A 22469-nucleotide genomic window follows, 5' to 3' on the forward strand; every position below is an offset into this window, starting at 1 on the left:
GAAATAATTGGGAGGCAGTGAGAGAGTTGATTGTGTTTTCCTCCGATGAATCATCAGGAAGTGTTGGTAAACCCCGCTGACCACACACACATTCACACACGTGCACGGAGGCAGGCGCACGCTCGCTTACGGTACATTAACACACACATATGGATATACAAACTGACTGCACACACATGGACACACACACACACACACACACACACATACAAACATACCCGGACACTAACGCATACACACACGCACGCACATACGCTCACACAGACCACACACATATCACATACACACATGCATGTGTACACACATTCATACACATGGAAACGTAAAAAAAATTTACACACACACATACACACAAGCTTATGCACACACACACACACACCCCACACACACAAACATACACGTATTCAGAGACCACACCCATATACAAACACGTGCACACACATACACACACACACACAGACATAACCCTACACACACATACATAAAGTGATATCTTATACCGTACACACACACACATACATGGATGCACACTCACAGGCAGGCATACTCTCACATACAGTACACACACACACACACACACACACACACAAGCACAGACTGATAGTTTCTGAACCTCTCTCTCTCCCTCTCTCTCCCTCTCTCTGCCCTTTCCAAACTCTCTTACCCTCTTTGCTCCTCTCTTTGCTGCCGTTTCAAAAGATTAAGAGGCCAATTAGTAAAGCTCTCACGGCAGTTATTACCACTCTGGGAACTGGAGAGAGAAGAAATCCCCCTCTCTCCACTTCCAAAAGAAGGATTTCTCCCTCATTGTCGTCGGGTTGAGAGCGAAGGATGTGGGGTTTGTTTGGAGGGCTGAAGCACGGAGCTGATGTGGTAATTTTGGCACTGAAACAATGCTGCGCTGTCTAAAGAGGGGTTATTTCTGTTTTCTTTTTTTTTTAATGGAGGGAAGTAGGGTAGGTATTGTTTGCACTGAGTGTGTGTGTGTGTGTGTGTGTGTTTTCACGTGTGAGTCAGTGTCAAGATCCGGACACACAAACACACACACACACACACACACACTGCAGACACACACAGAGTGAGGTGACATCATGGCCATCCCTCGGAAGGGCACGCTAGCTTTCAGATGGAGGAAGCATCGTATTAACTCCAAATCAGGAGGCTGACACACACGCTTTGTGTGATTGTAATGAGCAGCAGGAGAGACAGAGTGGAACAGAGAGAGAAAAAAAACACCTGTGTGTGTGTGTGTGTGTGTGTGTGTGTGTGTGTGTGCGCGCGCACATGAGAAAAATCCACCTACAGATACTCTTACACAGTTATCAATCTGCACTGATGCATGCATTTCAGGATTATTTTGTGATTTACTTTTCCTGTCTACCCACTTTCCCTAAACCTCAATCATCTACTTTAATTTCAGTTAGTGATTTCCTACATTTCCCAGAATGCCTTTCGACAGCCCCCAGAAGACAGACGTGAACTTGTTACATTCAGCTTGTTTGTTTTATGTATTATTCCAGCATCTTTGCACTCTGCACCATTGCACTACTGTCCCAGCGTTGTTTACATATGTGTGTATATATACATATATATATATATACACTTTCTATACTTTTTTTTATATATATGCATATTTGTACATAGTAGTTAGATGTTTAGGTTTACCTCTGTCCATTTTGTTGTCCTTGTTTTTAGCTGTATATTTATTCTGTGTAAGTACACTGTGAGCAACGGAAAAACCGGAGTCAAATTCCTTGTATGTGTACATACTTGGCCAATAAAGCTGATTCTGATAGCGATAGTAGGGTGAAAGGTTTTCAAGTTGAGTGAAAGTGAGAGTCACACCCCCACACGCAAAACACAACCTTTCTTGTAGCTGCATTGCATTCTGGTCTATTGAGGCTGCTGTTGGTGGAGAAATTGGTCTCTCTGCCTCCTCTACGATGGATTTCTCCCTGTGTGACTGTTGAACGTTGGTGAAAACTGGTGAGTTTGGGAAGAAGCCCTCGCTCTTTGATTCTGAGGGACTGACACCAAAACCTGACGTTAATGTTTTAGATTGCTGAAACGTTTTCTGCTATCAAACTCAATAATTGAAATATCTCAATGTGACACATCGTCTACGTTTGGCCAGTTATTCATGGCAATGAGAAAAATACTCCACCAGAAATGCAAGGTGCATCACCAAGAGCTGTTTTTAAGTGGGATGGTCTCCACATTCGCACATGCTGAAACACCCCCCTAAATGTGCCAACACTGAGATCATCCCACACACACACACACACATACACTACACACTTAAAACACCTCTCTCATCCCTCCACACACACACACACACACACACACATCCGTTAACGCCGCTGATCTCCCAGAAGTGCTGTGTTTGATCTGTCACAGAGGCCTGGACAGCAGAACAGAGAGAGTTCGGAGGTGAAGAGCAGCTCCGCTTTATGCTGCTGTCACCAGCCTCACTGCCTTCGCCGCTCACCTGCTGCAGCTGGAGAGGCTACAGCTGTGCTAACACATGCCATCTGCAGGACAGGTTTACCCCTCCATGTACTGTACACTGTGTGCACATCTGAATGAGTGGCAGAGAGGAGGCGGAGAGAGAGAGAGAACAGCGTTGGTGAAGCTCCTTTAAAAGTCTAGTTGAACAAGACACCAGTTACTTCACATTGGAAGAAGGTGATCTAGAGAGAGAGAGGTTTAGTTTAGTTTTGTTCACTGAAGGTACTTAGAAAAGATAGATAGATAGATAGATAGATAGATAGATAGATAGATAGATAGATAGATAGATAGATAGATAGATAGATAGATAGATAGATAGATAGATAGATAGATAGATAGATAGATAGATAGATAGATAGATCAAAAAAGGGAAGGGGTCAAAGGACGTTAAATCATATCATATGAGGCAGCAATAAAAAATAAAGGATGAAAAAATGCAATTCCCTTTCTTTCTTTTGTAGCTAAAAACAGCTGATAGTTGCAGTACTGAACTGTGCCTCAACATGACAAGAAATAAACTAAAAACACTATGCAGATTTGAATTTAGTTGAATTATCACCAAGTGATAGTTTTATTAAAAGCAGTGAAACTAATCCCCAGCACTGAGAGGAAGAGACATTTCTCATCTACTTCAATAAGGAAAACACACGCATACAGCTTGTCAACAGACAGATTTCCCCTTGGTATGTGTATACACAGACAGCATAACATAAAATTATGCCACCTTTTATCCAAAGCTTCCACTAATGGCTTATTAATACGGCATAAACCTTGATCCCCACAAGCATTTCAAAACAAAACCTAAACCTACTGCCAAAATTAATACTGGAATGCAATGCCACAGACAGTATTATACTGAAGAGGCTTTGGCAATGCGTGCTAAAGTGCCAGCATGTGTGTGTGTGTGTGTGTGTGTGTGTGTGTGTTTATTCGTTAATTATACAGTATTATGATTGTCTGCAGGCCAACACCCCAGCAGGTGATGGCGGGAAGACAGAGGTTCTCCCTTGTGTCGAGACATGAACCAGCCTGGCTCCATTCTCTCTGGGCTCATCAGCGCTCATTATTATCCTCCATATCTCTGCGGAGAAGCCGTTAAAAGTCCTGGATGAGACAGAGACCGACTGCTCAACAAGCCTGAGCCGGAGAGGGACTGAGCGGCCGTGGGCGGACCGCAGAAGGTAAACCTATAAAAGCCAATGGGGCTTCACCCTGGTATTAAGAGGGACTTCTTAATGGTTTATTTTATTAATCTGTCTGGCAGTGTTACTGGATCATTCAAGCATGCCTGGAGAAAGTGCATATGAAGAGTTTTGTTTATAAAATGATACATAGTACACAATGAAAACAAATTGGATAAATTACATTTTTGACAAGAATTTTTAATATTAAATAACCTATAGTGGCAGAAACATAAGGTTTTGCAGAACATTAATGAGTTTTCTTACATGGATCAAGGCAAGTACAGCAAGTACAGTAAATGTGAAGGAATTTGTCTTTGTGATATTGGTGCAGAGACATACAGGAGGTTCACAGCAAAGAATGACACATGTTCAGTCTCACTGTGTATACCCATAATCCCGTAATGTTCTTTTTGGAAAGGAATCTGAGAAATTATCACGAGACATTATCAAAACTTCAATTTATCACAAGAAATTATCACATGGCCTCTTGATTAGAAAGGTTCACCTTGAAATACTGATTAGGACGTGTAGACTTGATATATAAACAGATGCAGGTGTGTGGTACATGTGTATTACACACACACACACACACACACACACACACACTCATATATTTCTTTGCTATTGTTCGGGTGAAGCTTATCAAAGTTCTCTGATCAGCCTTCTTTCCTTACAGCATGTTCTCTTTCTACGTGCCTACCTGCTAATAGCCTCATGGCTGTAGGGAAAACGCTGATGAAGGCTTAGTGCTGAAACATGTTTGTTTCTTTGCTGCTGTCTGTTATAATAAACATTTGTAATTAATTTGGTAGCGCAGACTTCCCTGCTTTTTGGAATCTGGATGCACAAGAGTCTGCTCCCTGAAGGCATCAAGAAGAGTTTGGAGTTGAGTGAGAAGTTTCTTTATTCTTTATTCTGTGAGACAGGTGCCCGAAGTTTTTGACATGGAGAGGCAAGGGCTAAAGTGGAACATTGATGGCGGACCTAAAAAGCTGATTGGACATAAGACTATTTAGAAATGTAGTAAAATCAGTATCATATTACTGTAAAAATCTGAATTTGAATAATTTATTTACCTCAACAAAAGACAGCACCAGGCCTTTTTCTAGAGAATCTAACCCTGGTCGTATTTATATCCAATGCTCAGTTACTGTTCAGACTTCTTAACCCAGACAGTCCAGAATAGACTGATGTATGGATAAAAAGAAACAGCAGCACTCTTAGATCTGCACTTGGAGGTTTAATGGGACCACAAACAAGCTGACATTTCAGCAGGAGGCCTTCCTCAGACCCTATGGGTGATGGCAGTGACGGAGACATATTTACAGTTTTCCAACGACTGCCCCATATGGCGATAGACAAATGTAATAGCTACACTAGAACTTGGTTAGTGTTAGGACATAGGGGACTGAATATTGACAAAATCTAGTTTCATATTAGAGTCTGCTGTTCATTCATATACTACTTTCCTTAGAAAGCAGTCACTAAAGGAGCAGTGGGAAACAAAACAAATGCAAAACAGGATCTAGAGCCAAGAACTGAAATAACTTTAACCTAGTTCCAACCCTAACCCCAAAGATTAACTCTAACCAAGAAACTGAATATCTATCAACTACTTTTCACACTATTGTATCACCTAAAGACTTTTTAGTGTCACATTATAGTAAGCGTGTTAAGTTACTCGCAAAAAAGTAATCTGAGATTAGATTACTTTTTTGCAGTAATGAGTAACTTGACACGTTTTTAAATGGATGTAGTTATTAGTTACTTTCTCAAACTTGCATTTTGTTACTTTTATTTCCCTTTCACATGGTTAATTTGTTGTTTAAAATTGTGCTACATGACGTTATCAAAAGCAGGGGGTAGCTGGTGGGCGTGCGGTGGAGGCTTGTACGCTCTGACTCGCTTTCAGAACGGACACAACAATAAACTTCAGAACTTGGAAATATTCACATTACTTTGAACTGATCGAAGAAGAGCATAAGAACTGTAAGCTTACCTTTCACTATCATACAGAAGATTTGAATTGAAAGCACTTGCCAATGTGTTGTGAGCGCCATCTGCTGTTTATCTTGAGAGCAGGACATGATCAATTAAGGCTGCCTCTGTGATCTTACTAGTTCACCATACAGTATATCAGTGGTACCCAAATAAATGAAAGCTACCTTGATGTTTTCTTTAGATAATTGTGTATTGTGTAATTTGATTGTGTACTCTATTTCTATACAATAAGAGTGAGGACATCACCAGAAGACACATTTTAAAGGCATGTTTTTAACTTGAAAGTTACTTTTAATAAAGACTAACTTTGTAAAGTAACTAGCTACTACTTGGACCAAGTAATGAAATAAAATAACTAGTTAGTTTCAAAAGTAACTTTCCTCAACACTGATTATAGTCACTTGATAGTGAGTTGAGTATCAGCACTGAACTACCCAGATAAAGTGTGACTGAATGAACGTCCATTAGAGAGTAACACATTCGGCACATTAAGCATGACCTCAGTATGTACAGGCTACAGGCATGTCTGACTGTAGCCTGAACATACTGAGCAGCATTAAGCAGAATAAGTCACCCCCTTGCTGTCTGTCCCACATCAGTGTTGTTACAGGTTGTCAAGCGTGGTAATGGGTTTTGCACTAACCACAGCTAAAACACTTCAGTCATGTCACAACAGTGGCAGGCTTAGTGGCTAGCTGGTCATACATGACGGTTCAGCTTTTCAGCTGACAGGCCGCTAAGCCGCATTAAAAGCTAGCTGCGCTCCATTTTCATGAGCCTCATTCTTCTTTTTCTTTTCTCTCTGTCATTCTCACTCACGTTCTCTTTTCTGCATTTCCTACATTCTGTACTTTAGTATCACTGTTATTTTAGATAAAATGAGTAATAACATGGGAGATACAGTTATGTGTGTCTCTCTCTGACAAACACACACACACACACAAACATCTAACCAGGGTCCTTGTCCCAAAACAACACCCCAAATTTGTCTTGACTGTGAAGAACTTTGCAAACTTTGTATATAGAGATGTGCCATACAAAATCAAGTTATTATTTTTGCTGTTTACAAAAAGTTTATATATTACTGGGGTTCAACACAGATCAAGGACATTTAAGTCCCAATATAATACTCCACATGGCCCGCCTCTCTATTACCACAGAGAGTGAGTTCACACAAACACACACACACACACACACACACACACACACACACACACACAAGTGCACACACACATCTACAGACACACACACCATGTCCTTGGCTCTCATGGTAAGCCTTGCTGTTTCTTCATTATGTTATGGCTGAGCATTTAGCTCCCAGGGTCTTGATGTCCACACACAAACACAGCAACACACACACACACACACATACTGTATATATTCACACACTGCACCTGCTATGGGTGTCAACCCTTGAGAGTCTCCCTGGTCTTTACAGTTTTCCCATGGACAGAATCAGACAGCAGTCCAGTAAACAGCGGAAAACATTACTGTACACACAACCATAAAGGTGTTGACAAAGCCTGGCCAAATGCCTCAGCAATATGGCATTCAGAGTTTGTCTCACTGTCAAATTGTCCAGCTGAGATCATGTGTACTATTATAATGGCGCCCTCTAGAGGATAGACTCTCAACTGTTGAAAGTCAAATTAGTTGGGTGTTCTTCATGCATGTTTTGTGCGTGTGTGGGTGCCGCACACGTGTTGCCTGAATGCGTGTGTGTCATTTTGTCTGTCTGTGTGTGTGTGTGTGTGTGTGGTGTGTGTCTGAGCTCCAGATGTTCTCGAGAGAGGAAGCTGCGCTCTTGATTTCCCAGGTCACATCTGTCGTCCTCCTGGGTGACGTCTCAACAAGCACCGCCACGATTGGCTGGTTTACATTTTAGGTCCAGGAATCAGGAAGCGCTGTGCACCTCGAGAGATTTTAAGGAGCTATTTCTAACATTCATTTCAAAGGTCAAGGCATATGTAAACCGGATCAGGCAGCATACAGCCAGATTATTGAGGAGTTGTGAAAAAAATAGACTGAAGAGGGAAAATAATTATTTGGTGTCACACTTCACCAGCGTGTCTATTAGGGACACACATTTAAATTAATCATATCTGCTGTCTGGGTGCTGGGACTTTGACCCTTGCTGTCACTTTAGGAATTTAATCTTATTGTACTGTTACACTCATTGTAAGTCACTCTGGATAACAGCATCAGCTAAATGCCAGAATTGTGAATGTGATCATAATGCATGTCTACTGTACAGGTATACTGGCATTGTCACAACTAAGCATCTCATGGCATTAGCATGCATCCTGGGGGATCAGACTGTGTTCAGATCCAAAATACATAAACTCCAGATGAAAATATATCCAAGACACATTGAAGATCTGATCACCCAAACTATGTCTGGAGGCATTTTGGCACATTAAAGTGTAAATGCAATCCTTATATTGCAACCCCATAAACAGAAATAAGCTTTCACACATGGATCCAACCAGGAAGCACACACAAATCAAACATGTCAGCAGCTCACATAATAACATACTTGTCAGAAGTAGATTGTCAGGATACTTGTTTACTGTCAATTCTATAGGATGTTAATACTACAAGAGGAAATATGTATGCATATTACATGTACAAGAGGGAGTATGAGACAGATGTTAATGCCAGGTGTAAACAGGGCCAATGTTTTTAGGGGCCGAAATGGGTCTACTTTAATGTTAGGTTGTTGAAGAAATGCAGAAGAATGGACCATTGCCAACACAGAGTATGATGTCATCCCTGCTGTTCACACCTGCACTCTTCCTCTTCCTCTCTCTCTCACACACCGGTGTCTGCAGAGAGGTAACATTGTTAGACGCTGGAAACTGACAGTGGGCTAAACTGACAATGAACAATGTCCATATTAAGAACTGTTGCTAGTCGGCCCCTCTTTATGTCCACATGCTCTCTCTCACTTGTCTTTATGAGTGACTTTGTAATTAACTTCAAGTTGTACAATGAAAAGATTTCAGCTCTATGTTTCCAGTATTTCTTTATTTCACTGTGGCGCATGCTAACGCTTTAGCATGCTGCATGGTTTTAGTGGATAGTAGGCCCACCATGGTCTATAGGACGGTACAAGCTAGTTTAGCATCACAACAGTTTTACATTCAGAATACTTGCTCTCTCTCTGTCTCTCTCACACACCAGTGTCTGCAGGATGTTAGCATGCTAATGCATGCTAAATCCTGTGTGGGCCCTCTGAGCTGGGGATTAAACCCATATTAGCTTAAATCTCTCTTTCATTCTCCATTCTCCATTCTCTCCACCACCTGCCCACATAAGCGCACGCACACACACACACACACACACACTTCAGGCCTGTGGAATATTGTAGATATGGAAATTATGAGTCACCAACTAATGGCTGGAGATAGCGATAACCTATCATGAGGAGCTCAAGTGACATGTGTGTGTGTGTGTGTGTGCACGTATGTGTGTGAGTGAGAGAGAGAGAGAGAGAGAGAGAGAGAGAGAGAGAAAGAGGAAGAGGGAGAGAATAATGAAATGAAAGTGTTGAATTGTGGACACATCTATAATTCCACAGTGTACTGGACTGATTCCTCTTTATGTTATCTTTAATGCTACCTGTAGCATTTTTAAGTAACACTCTCTCTCAAAAATAAGGTTACAATAAATTTACTTTATTAAGTATATTTGCAAGTTGCTGGGTGACAACTAGCTGAGATGCTACACACTTGCCACCCACCCAGCATTTACCAAGGTCTGTTATGTTCATGCCTTTTAATCTGAATCAGAATCAAAAGTGGAATTTGTTTCATGTAGCTGGGACAGAAATTAGTATAATCAGCAAGTTAGAGTCAAAATTGAAAAGGCTTAAAGCAATATTCCACTTAGTTTTAACATGAGGGTTATTTGGCACTTGAGCGGCATGAAAATCAGAATATACTACTCACCAAGATTGGATGCAGCTGGATGAGTTTGTAGTTTTGGGATTTTTACTTCCCATTCATTTGAATGAGGCCACGAAAATAGCCTGAAAACATTTAACAGGTTTGTGAACAGGTTCAACAACAGATCCCGCTACTGTGATTTTCAACTGAAAGTCAAATAGCATTTTTATTGAAAGACAATAGCGGAGGGATACATGCCTCTGCTATGTTCTCTTCTATCAATAAACATGTTCATCACTGAAAGCTTCACATCTCTCTGCCCTCACTCTGACATCTTTGACACATGTTGCGAATACACTTAACACTATTTAACACTGCTGTATGCTCACTGTTGCCTTCCCTGTAGCTACAATGAGGGTTTTTCATGTCAAAATATGACATCAGTTTTATTGGTCTCAGAACTCTGTTTTGACAGTTACTTTAACAGCTACATATAGATTCTTCCCCCAAGGACCATTTTACTAAGAATGCTAACAGTTTAAAGAGGAAGGAAGTGAATTCTTGATGTCAGAGCTGCATGCTATGTGCCAACTGCACTCACACTGACCAAGAGTATATCAGCCTTCACTCTGTCAGTAGAGTGCTGTTGATTTTGACGAATGGGTTACATGCTTGCTTGTTTGGATGGGATTTCATGAATGCAGCATTTGTGATACGGCTGCCTCAAATATTGTTATTCAGTCATCTTTCTGGAAGTTGAAGGACTACTGCAGCCATGTTGTTGGCAGAAGCTGGATGTGTGTTTGTGGCTTTGCTCCTGTACCTCTCAGGTATGAAGTGATGCTGTTTATACATCTCGTCAAATAATGCTCATTAACTGTAAATTGGAGTTGTGTTTCTACACTACACTGTCAGTTAGCCAAGTACAATGGTCATGGTACTTTTATCTGTGTTTAGGAAATATTGTTTTACTGAATATAGTAGTTGAATTGTGGAAAGGGAACTATGCTCACCAACTGAACAGTACATTTTGAATGACACACAAACATGTCTTTGGAAAATACATGAAATAATCTGAAGATTTTGCTTGTGAAGTTGCAAGGTAATCACTTCATGTGTTAGAGTGAAACTTTTCAAAGGCACTTAATTTACAGCATGCTATCATCATTCAATGATTAGTAAAGAAAATGAGCATGATAGTAGAGGTGGAAATATGTCCAAAACTTTTGATAATGTAAGCTTCTGTTTCAGGATTTCTGGGGCAAGCAAAGATCATCTGTGCCTTGAAGGGCTCATCAGTGGATCTGCCCTGCTCACTTACACATCCCACTTCAAGCAAGAAATGGTATAATACACATTGGAATGGCCAGAAGTTTGTTCCGAGAGAGATCTCTGTAGATAGAAATCGTGTTATGTATGATAAGTCTGAAGAGAGTAACTCCACTCTAACAATCAATGATCTAAGAGAGAATGATACAAATGAATACGACTGCAGAGACGCTACTGACAACTCAGAATGGAATTGGCTCAGTGATATTTCTCTCCGTGTTACAGGTACAGTGGTTCTTTGTCAGTGATTCATTACTTTTAGAATAATATCAGTATATACATTTTAACAGTCATTTTCTACACCGTCATTCCAGACCTCCAGGTAAAGGTGATTCCTGTCACAGCGACAGAGGGACAGAGAGTAACACTGATATGTGGCACCAGCTGTGATCTGACTGAAAACCCTACAACCTACATCTGGTACAAGAATGGAGCGTTTCTCTATCAGGACTCGTCTCCCTGGTACCAACACCTGGTCAGCAGTGAGGAAGCAGTCAGATACTCCTGTGCTGTCAAAGGCTATGAGGATCTCAGAGCCCCTGAAGTCTCAGTGGGTGAGTGGTGACATTTAGCTCCTCTAACTTCTTCTAATATCTTTTACATTCTTAATAAAGTAAATGTTTTGGGGAAAATGGGTATATATACTCTTGGTGACTTGCATAAGAATTAAGTTTATTCATCCTTTGAAGAAATGGGAAATAAGTACAACCTTGGTTAGAAGGATATCTGGAAATATATGCCGCTTAAGAACTGTGTTCATGCAATGAAAGGTATGGAATTAAAGGGCAGTAATGTAATGGAAGATTTGTTTGGTTTACCAAGGTTACAATCTGCTTCAAGATGTTTTTTTTTGGCTGGACCGCAACAGCGGGGCCAGCCCTACAAACGCGAATGTCTGTCACTGACTGACTGACTGACTGACTGAGTGACTGACTGACTGAGTGACTGAGTGATCAAGTTACACCATTGGTCGGCCGTGGCACGTGGCACATCATAGCGTCACAGAGCCAGAAATTTCAGTTTCGTTTTCTCCGCCGTCTAGTTTCTCCGCCGAGATCAGGAGCCTGTTTCTCCCACACAGTAAGCAGGCTGACCAATATCATGCATGTAAGCTGAAGCTAAAGTAGAATCTATACAATTATATCATATGACCGTTTATGTCGATGCATATGCGCGAGCTCAGTCCACCTGAAATCCTCCGTTCTGTCGGGGGAGAGAGACACACAAACAAGCATGGAGGTTTCATCACGCTGAGGGCTTATTGCCGACCTTCCCGAAGTTTCCCAGGGCCACGGTTCCGGCCAGTGCCACTAGCTGGGCGCCGATTTGTTCCCGATGATCCGGCCGAGATTTCAGCCGGGGTCCCGACGACGATGCGCCCCCGGTGTCCGGCGAACAGCGTTTTCGGCACCGACGAGTAACAGAGCGCCTGGCGCTTGGATCGGCAGGATCAGTGCGGGCCGTGGGTGGAGACGACAGCGGTGGAGAGAGAGACGGGACGCGCTGGAACGATCAGTATGGATGTATGGACTATTATTCTGTATTAGCAGTCTACAGCCAGGGGTTAAAGTGGGCCGGAACGATCCAGAACGGCGTTCCGGCACCTTCGATTAATAAGTAAATAAATCTGATTGGCAGTTTCATAGGCTACATAATAATGACAAGCGAGTTCACAGGGCTGCCAACTCTCACGCATTGACCGTGAGACTCACGCAATTGACATTTTTCACACGCTCTCATGCCACAAGTCCATTTTGTCACGCAGTGAAAAACAAATTCATAACTGATAACGTCGCGACGTGAAAAAAGGAAACTGACAGCAGGACAGACGAGACAGAGCAGCACAACGCAGCGAGTTATTCAGACCATCTGAATAGCGAGAAATATACACAAATTATTATATTATATTATTATATATATTATATTATTATTATATAATTATGATATTGTAATTTATTCCCATGCATGCAGCTCTTCTGCGTCTCTCCCTCTCCTCTTGCGCCGTGCGCACGCAGGCAGGAGTGACAGCCGAAATACATGGGACACGGACGCGGCGCGACACGTCTGCCGCGGAGTGCCCGCAACAGAGCGCGTCCATAATAATCAACTGAAGCTGCTACACGGACCACGGAAGCCGCGCGCACCCGCGCGGGCATCGCGCGGCTCATCTCTATTTTTGCGCGTCTGGTCTATTTTTTCCCCTCTACGCGCGGCTACGCGGCCCTCAAACAGGTAAAAACTCCATAGAACTGTGTAAAAAACGAGTACAATCTGTTTAAAAATGATTAAAATAAATACCTCATTGTACCAGAGGCAATGTGACGCAGCAGAGCGACCTTGTGGGTGTTTTTACATCGCACATTAAAATAAATCAATCAAATCAATGTGTATCCATGATCCTGTAGTTAAAACGATCTAGTTAATTAATTCAATACCAGTTAATATAGCCTACACTTCCAAACCAAACCAAAGTATCCTACTTGATATCTCCTCAGAAAACCATGCAACCACACGCTACAAAGACGGAGTCTGTGTAGCAGGTAAAAAACCCCGCTCCGCCCCGCCTACGTGACGCGTCGCGTCCGTGTCCCATGTATTTCGGCCGTGAGAGTGAGTTGCTATGGTTACGGGGACGCTCTGTGTCTGTCGCTCTGAAACTTTCTCATGATTCCCAATAATAGTTTTTTAGGTTAGTATGCCTATGCAAGATCATGAATGTAAGCACCTCAATGCTGAAATCTAGTAATATAACATAATCTTTACATTTTTGGTTAACATTATACAGGGTTGCTGTTTCTTGACTTAATCCAAGAGGTTAGGTGGTGTAAAAATGCAGGAAATTTGTTTTAAATTACTATTTTTTTCTGAACCCCCCCCTCCGAAACAGGGTTCCCCCACCTGCCAAATCCCACTTTAACCCCTGTCAACAGCGGAGTTAGTTACACCATTGGTCGGCCGTGGCACACTCATACACGGTCCAGCCATATACTAGGTTTTGACCTAGTCTTGTTTATTTTTATTTATTTTTTTATTTACTTAACAAAAATAACAACATAACAACATAAAACACAAAGAAAAAAAAAGAAAAAAAAAATGCTGCTTCAAGATGTTATAAAATGCTGTTAAAGGCTGAAAGTGATGATTGTGAAAAAATTTGAACTGTGTAGCAAAAAGATTTGGGATGTGAAATTGACAAGAGAAATTGGATGAATATAATTTCAAATATTGGTCAAAATATTAGGGAAGCTAAAGGAAAGGGTATGCTATTTAAAGTTTTTCATAAATTATATTTTAGCCTAGTAGACTGAAGAGGATTCATTAACATAAGACTGCATGTCATTTCTTTTCCTCCAGATTCTGTCACATCGACCTGCTTTAGTGTGACCTACGCTGAAGGGAGGATGTGTTCTTCTGAGCAGCCCTGCTCCATCACATATCCCACAGGTTAGAGATATATTAGCGGTTATCCATCCTGTCTACTCAGCAACTGACCACAGTAGTTTAGGAGTGCTTTAAATAATCTAGAACTTTTATCAACATCTATCGGCAAACGGTAAGAATTGCATCAACATCAACAGAACTTGTCTTCTACTACACAAGTCTATGGCAAAACCCATTAAATTACAACATTTTACCTTTTGTTACTGGCACAGTGACTTCAATTCTATAGCTCCTGTCTTTTTGTTTCATAAGCATGCTTTGCTATTTCACATTAAACAATCTATCATCTCCCAACAGAACTACATGTTGAAGTGATGTCTACTACCAGAAGTGGACAGTCTGTCAAACTGACCTGTAACACCAGCTGTACTCTGACTGACCCCAAACCCACCTACACCTGGTTCAAGAATGGAAACTTTGAAACGTACAACCACATCTCCACTTCCAGCCCCTCTGTTGACAGCTACTCCTGTGCTGTAAAAGGCCATGAAGATCTCCGCTCTCCTGCAGTGTGTGAGTATGAAGCAACTCATGGTACTGTATAACTTAAGGTATGAGACATTTGTTTCATACATCTGCAATGTTTGAAAGGCAGTAAGAAACATGATCTGAATAATAATATTCAAACATATGAATCACAATCTGTGTCCTTGTCACACCATATTTATGAAATTAACATCATTGCTTAACTATTGTTTTGTATTAGAAAGATATTAGGAGGTTAGGGGGAGAGAGCGTGTGCATCTGCATGTGTTACGCTCTCCAGGAAAAACTCCTCACTCCCTCCCCGGCCCACAGGGGGGTCTGGGGACCGTGGAGCATCAGCAGCAACATCAGGAATTGACAACGACAGAATTGGGAAAAAAAATGGGGAAAAAAGAAAACAAATATCTGGGGCGTCCTGGTGGCTCTGTGGTCTAAGGCACATACCATGTAACTGTGACATCCTGGGTTCAAGTCCAGCCCAGAGCCTTTGTCGCATGTCATCCACTTCTCTCTCTCCCCAGTCCTTCCTGTCTCTCTTCACTAGACTATCGAATGAAGCAAAAATATCTCTTAACAAAAAAAAGTGATATTCTTCTATCAAAGTTAGATTTCACTTTCAGTCTTTCATCTATATTTCAGGTACTGAGGGTAAGAACTGCTGGAGTGTGAATTATGTCAGCAGGAGAATCTGTGCCCTGGAAGGCTCTTCAGTGGACATTTATGGTGATTACTCATATCCCACTGGTCACTCCAAGCCTAAATTTGAGTATGCTATAAGGAAAACTGGCAAGGGGCATCCTGAAAGTCTGATTGAAGATGCACATCATGTGGAGTATCATGAAAACATGGAGAACCAACACATCCTGAGAATCAAAAACCTGACAAAAAGTGACTCAGCAGAATACAGAGTCAGCTTCCTAATAAATGACCCAGAACAGCAACATTCTGGTTTTCCTGGAGTGACTTTAATTGTGACAGGTAATCCTTCATTTTTGTTCTTCCACACAGAATGAGTATATTTCTTCTTCACCATGCACTAGCAGCAATCAGCAGTAATTACAGCGCCCCCATCAGGCCAATCTGTTTTATTATTTAAACGCTGTGACATTTTATCTCTGCAACTGCTGTGATCATGTATTGTGTTGAATTCATGGCTGCACACCAATTTCCCCAGTAGGCACATGACAGTCTTGAACAGTGTTGAGTTAATGAAGCTATGGTGAAAGTTAAATCAGGAAGACTGCTTTTCTAACACACACTCTCTCTCTAGTTTTAAAGATAAGGGATATTCCCATGCTGTCAACTTCCCACACTGTCAGCTGTCATTTCCTCCTTCTGCTAATTATATTTGACCAATCAGATCTCTCCATGTGTTCTGAAAACCAGTCATCATGCTGCTGCCAGAATCTAAAACTGTTCTGCTGTCAGCTGTCATTTTATCTTCCACCCCATGAAGATCATTTCATGATGGGGTCTAATTGTGAAAGCCGTTCTGTAAAATTTAGACTCACCCGGAGTTTCAATAATGAAATAAAAACTTCCTTCACTTAGTCTCTCCTGACTGAAATATATCTGTTATGGCTTCCTTCTTTGTCTTTCTGATATTTGGCTCCTAAAATATCTCTCTTTTACACTGAGTAACCAGTCTAACCATCTTCCAGCCCTGACAGTGAAGGTGACTCCTTCTGCTGTGGTGACAGAGGGCCAGAGAGTAACACTGACCTGTAGCACCAGCTGTCCTCTGACTGACACCACCTACATCTGGTACCAGAACAGACGACCTCTGACCCCGCCAGAGAGCCAGAACAAACACCTGGTTCTAGACCCAGTCAGCAGTCAGCATGCAGGAAACTACTCCTGTGCTGTCAAAACCCTCCAACACATCAACTCCCCTGAAGAGACTCTCACTGTCACAGGTGAGCATGGCTTTAAGATATTTGATGAGGTGTGTTTAAGTGTTACAGGTTCTTTTGCATTTGAAATTGAGATGGAAATCTCTAACAAATTGCACAGTTTCACCTCTTGCGAAACAGTGACACCGACTTGCAGCAATGATGCCAGGCCTGCAGATAAGTACATCTGGTTTAAGAAGACTGGAAATCAAGGGCTTAAACCTATTATTACCTTTGCTGAAGATGAATGCAGGCAGGTAGGCGCTCCACCGCTTGAATAATCTGAAAATTAAACAGGAGATTTGGTATTTGGGGTGGGAAGTGATTTGTAGATCAGTCAGGCGATGCAGGCATCTACAGTCTTTCTGGAGTCCAAGTGACAGAAATCTATCATAGTGACGGAGAACTTTACTCCTTAACATCAATAATTGAACTAAAAAATGCTGTTCCCCCCTAATTCACATATCATTTGATCACAGGGACATGGACATTAGCAGCAGCTGCAGGAACCGCTGCTGTTCTCCTGGCTATCATACTCCTCTCTGTCTTCCTATGGATTAGGTGAACAATACTGTGCTCTGTTTCAGAACAACGGCATTCAATCTCTTGTCTAAAATTCATTAATGTATTCATGCATTCATTCATTTCACTAACCAGAAGAAAGAGGACCTCCACTAAACCCCTTGGACCTGGGACACCAGACAACATGGTGCAGGTGAAGTACAGCAATTAAACAATTCCACTGCAAAATAAAAACATTCCTCTCACCCATCCTGGCTGCCTTGAGGTGGAATGACCTTCCCACCCCAGTCAGACAACAGCCTCCCTATCCTCCAACTCATTTCTTCATGTCCCTCTCTCTCGTCTTTTTTGTCCCACTTAAATCATACTCTCCTTTCCCCTACCCCTCTCCTATATCATCCTCCTCTACCTGCACCTGGTCATGTTCCTGTCTTGTTTTTTAGAAACTGTTCCACCTTTTCTCCCTTGCTCATATTTCTATTTTTTTTATTTATTTATTTATTTTTTTCATTTTATTTGTTAATTTTGTTAGGGACCATGTACAAAAACATTAATCTCAGTTAATGAGAAGAGATGCTTTGCGCCAGATTTAGTTACTAGTTAATTTCTATCTGTAGTCCCTTAGGCAGGTAGACATAAAAACAGTGGCAAATACAAATAACCTTAACCTGTTCTGTCATAAATATTGAGTATCAGCCATGTAGTCCACCACCGATATGATGGAGGTTCCTCCTTGACCACAGCTACATTAAATTACCAAACTAAACAATGAAACTAAATAAAATTTTTGTTTTGTTTTTTTATTTATTCATTTTATTGTTCAATAATATTTTTTTGTAAATTAATTCTTCATTTGAAGGCAGTAATGTATCCCAGAGTTTCCCCTACCATTGATTTGGAGTGGTAGGTTCATTAGTATCTGCTTCAGTGGAGAGTTTTAGTGTCACATGATGGTTTAAATGCTGATTCAGAAACTTTTCCATGCTTTTTTTTTTTGGCATGAAAATGGTGCAGTTTCAAGATACAGAACATCAGCTCTCTGCACCTTCAATATAAACATATTGGTATGGGAATCAAACCAAATCAGTCGAACCCTGGTTGCAATCATTTTATGTTGCTCTGGATAAGAGGATCAGCCAAACTCTAAAAATACAGTGTAATGTAAAAGTATTATTGTCTATGTTGTCTCCCCATCAGTTAAACCCTGGTCCTGTGTATGACAACATCTCAGCTGTGGGCCAGAGCCCCATCCCTGCAGCACAGAGCAAACCAACAGAGCAGCCTGACCTTCACTACGGCAGCGTCTGCTTCTCTAAGAACCAGGAAGTTCCTCTCTACTCCACCGTCCAACCAGCTCAGCCCCAGAGACAGGAGGAGGTCCAGTATGCTGCTGTCAACTTCAACAGACCCAACAATGATGCTGGGTGAGCATCTCTTGTCATTACAACTGGACCTACTGGGTCACTTTGCTTACCAGGAAGAGAATCACAGGCTAATACATATTGTTCCCCCAATGCAATGAAATTGGGATTGGGATTGGGGGCGGGGGGGGGGGGGGGCATAACTGGTTTATTACCGGTTCGATTTTGAAAAAACATGGAGGGATTATGCATCTTTTTACTGATTGGCCTGTGATATCTCTGACACCACTGGTCTGAATTTTACAAAACTTGGAGGGATGATGCATTTTGGCACTGTGTTCTGGCATTTCCAAAGCATTAGCCTACACCAATTGGCTTGATGAGGGCGCTATAATTAAAGGTCAAAATCTCAAACTTTGAAAGGCCGTAACTCAAACACCACAAATCCAACTGACAGGAAACTTGTTACACACATCCAGCTATGAGGAAGCTCTACTTAAGGGTCAAAATTTTAAACTCAAACATGGTATTGCCTTTTTTTGAATAGACAATACAAAAATTTTGAAACACTTTGCAAGATGATTAACTTACTAATGTGTTGTTTTTTTATTTCAGGCTCAGTGACTAGGCAGTGGATCCCTACAGTTTGTACAAACCCCAGAGTCTGAAGGCGTGAACACACACACTGTCTCTGTGGTGTACAAAACAACCTTTCAACTTCAAGGAAACTCTTCTATTATGTATGCATTGCATTTACATTTAGGCCTTTAGCAGATGATCTTATCTAGAGCTAGGCTATATAGCTATACTGTGAATGAGCAAGAAGAGGTTCAGTGCCTTCAAGGACATTTCAACAGCACACATGACTGATGATAGACACGCACTGGCTGTTTTGGAGAATTGAACCTGTGACCTTTTAGTTACAAGACATTCTGTCAAACCTCTCCATGGTCCAGCCCACCTTGCTGACTTCTCTAACTCAATTTCCTCATTTAAGTATAGTCATGACATGCTGAGCAGACTTTCACACTCTGTAAAGTAAGAACAAGCTATCTATTTAGTGATAAAAAAAAAATAGCATTTGTAGTCAGTGTTTATGAAAGTACTATTAATTTTATAGTCATACTAATGCCTTAGACTTGGTGGCCAATCTTGATAACGTTAGTTAGCTAGCTAGTCATTGCCTTACATTTGGAAAGCTAACGTTATAGCCAAGTTAGTTAAAAATACTCACCAGACATTAAATGATCTTAGCAGATCCTGTGCTGCTTGCCTTGACATCTTTGCGATGATTGATGCTATCCATAGTTGTCATCTGATTTCTGGCAATTGTTTTTTATTCACCCTGATTTTTGGAAGTCTATAACATCATTTTTTTCTCCATTTAACCATGGTGTTTGTAGTGTGGACAGCAAATCGGAGTTGGTAGTTATGCTGGTATAGGCCCTTTTCACATTCTGTTTCTCAATGCTTCTGTATTGAGAAACTGGTGCATTACAACTTCCTGTTGCCAGCTGTGGCCTTCACTAAATCGCTCCACAATGTGCCCAAAATGTTTTAATTTGTTATATTAATGTGTTATCTAGGTATCTAGTGCTAATAACCATTGCAATTTTGTTGTTTTTGTTGGATTGGTTTGTCAGCAAGTCACAAAAAGAAACTTGCCACAGTAAGTAATGTATTGTAATGCACCAGTTTAGCTGTTACCATGACAATGTGAAAAGGGCCAATTGCGTGGTGTTCTCCCAACATGGCCGCTAGAGAGTTCTAGAACAACATGGTTTTATTCTAGAATGCTTCTGCAATGCCCCTGCTGCTATTTTATAAAATGTTGCTATTTTAGGCAGTAATTTTAAAAGGCTTTTCTCTTTTTAACTGTAGTGACAATTGCATTTTTGGTTTATACTGTAATAACCTGCTTTGTTTTATTATGAAAATACATTATTTAGCATTGCATTTCAAAACATATTATTCATAGCAATATTGTTATTGTGCAAAACCATGCAACATGAATGAAATTGACTAAATTATTATCTTATTGTCCATGTACCTTGAAATGTCAAACAGAGAGTGATCTGGCAGTGACAATCCCACTTCTCTATTCTTTGGTTTCACTTAAAGTCACAGCAACTTTCATTATATGGCTGCAATTTTGTGTCCCTCTTGGTACACATATGGTTTAGTGAAATTAGGGATTCAGGAACCAGCTGACTGAGACAACATGGCCTCAGTCAGTCAGTCATGAACACAACTAAAGTCCATATTCAAATATTTTATTAGGCTACTTTAAGAGCATACGCTTCACAATAATTAATCCAAATACAAAACATAAGAAATAACATGTTGTAACATTTATGCAGTACAGGTAGTAGTAGGTCTTTCTTCTTTTTCTTTCTAGTAAGTTGATAATTCAAGTCTGGTTTCAAGTCCAATTGACACAGTTTAGTTGATTATGTGTTAAAGACACCTTAGTTTACAGTAGACAGTCACTGAAAGATTGGAACAGTGTACAACCAGGTTATCAAGGGGTGTGATGTTATATACTCTGCTTAAAATCAGTACAACTTCTATGGGCATGAAAAAGAGATATGGAGAGAAGAATGGCAAAACTACAGAATCAGGCCCCCGATAAAAAAGGCATAAGTGGTTCTTCATCATCATCATCATTCAAGTTGAGCTTTGATCCAGTATTTCCCATACAGTAGTACATACTGTATGAGCGGCCCTTAGATCCTTCTGATCATGTGACCTGAGAAAAAACTCTTGTCTACTGAGTATCTTTGTTGTTAGTCAAAGGTGAAGAAAAAAACAGGAACCACAGAAGGAAGAATGTGTCTGCTAAATGACATAATGTAATGTAATTTAATGTAAGAATGAAGAAGAGGAGGAGGAGGAGGAGGAGGAGGACAATTTTACCACAGCCAATCAGAATAACAGCTTCACACAAGCTCAGTGTGACTGCCAGATCTCGCCTACAAGAGACTGTGCGAGTGTATTTCTGTTTGCTGATAGGAACGAGAAGTGCACCGGTGAAGAAGAAGGGGTCACAGTCACACTGCTAATATGTGGAACCCCCCCACTTTGGTTTGGCTCTGACAATATCAGTCACTCCTCATTTTCCCTTCATCTGTGTATGCACAAACGTAATATACCATGGTATAGGATCAGTGATAAGGTCAGTCATCTTTCAGTTCTTAGTAGTTTCACACATTTGAGCTGTAGCCACACTCACACAGTCTGATGATCTGTTCTGGTGTCAGCTATTCATAATTTCCCTTGTATCTGTTCCTATGTAGGTCAGTGGGTAGAGCAAGGTGTTAACACTGTGAGGGTTAGGGTGCCATTTAGGGTGTTTTCACATACTTGCTGTACTTTGTGGTATGCTCTGTTTAGATAGATACTTTATGGTCCTACAACAAGATGCAGTTCATTTTCACAGCTTGAACATGTAAACACTGAAGAACAGTAATAGAATGACAGTTCACACCACACAGACATATAGACATATAGACATTGGTTTGAGGGGGGGGGATCAAGGTCATGTGAAGAGGTGAGGGCTTCACATGTCCCATTGGAGTTGAGGTCTGTGAGGCTGGGAGTGGAAAGTCCAAGGATGGTAGAGGCAGTGTGTGTGATTTTGAGGAGTGACTGTGAACATAGTACTACATGTACTATGTGGTATTCTTTGTAGTTCTTTATGGTACTTTGTGGTAGTTAGCGGTTGGGCAGTGTGTACTTTATGGTGCTCTGTTGTTCTTTGTAGTACTAAAACATGTAAATGTTTGCTTGCACTGTTTTAAGCTTACTTTTAATGTCGTCTGAAAAGTGCTATATAAATAAAGTTTTACATACGTACTG

At 41.0% G+C, this 22469-nt stretch overlaps 1 protein-coding gene across 1 annotated transcript; it reads left to right on the plus strand.

The window, feature by feature from the left end:
* The first annotated feature begins 10224 nt into the window (after positions 1-10224).
* Positions 10225-22426, plus strand: LOC139653064 (sialoadhesin-like). Its single transcript, XM_071530018.1, has 11 exons — positions 10225-10410; positions 10832-11134; positions 11224-11463; positions 14264-14353; positions 14648-14863; positions 15476-15814; positions 16498-16752; positions 17208-17289; positions 17386-17443; positions 18448-18674; positions 19227-22426. Exons 1-11 carry the CDS (start codon positions 10356-10358, stop codon positions 19237-19239), a joined length of 1878 nt encoding a protein of 625 aa, XP_071386119.1. The 5' UTR covers positions 10225-10355; the 3' UTR covers positions 19240-22426.
* Positions 22427-22469: the final 43 nt, after the last annotated feature.

This window comes from Centroberyx affinis, unplaced genomic scaffold (genome assembly GCF_046629955.1).
Source record: "Centroberyx affinis isolate AG114_WGS23_722 - 3 ecotype Tasmania unplaced genomic scaffold, CSIRO-AGI_Caff_v1 ptg001860l_1, whole genome shotgun sequence".
NCBI lineage: Eukaryota > Metazoa > Chordata > Actinopteri > Beryciformes > Berycidae > Centroberyx > Centroberyx affinis.

Coding starts and splice junctions, on each gene's coding strand:
- LOC139653064 (XM_071530018.1), top strand. CDS start 10,356: ATGTTGTTGGCAGAAGCTGGATGTGTGTTTGTGGCTTTGCTCCTGTAC. Junction 14,354..14,647: donor CTCCATCACATATCCCACAG/GTTAGAGATATA, acceptor ATCTCCCAACAG/AACTACATGTTGAAGTGATG. Junction 16,753..17,207: donor AGAGACTCTCACTGTCACAG/GTGAGCATGGCT, acceptor ATTTGATCACAG/GGACATGGACATTAGCAGCA.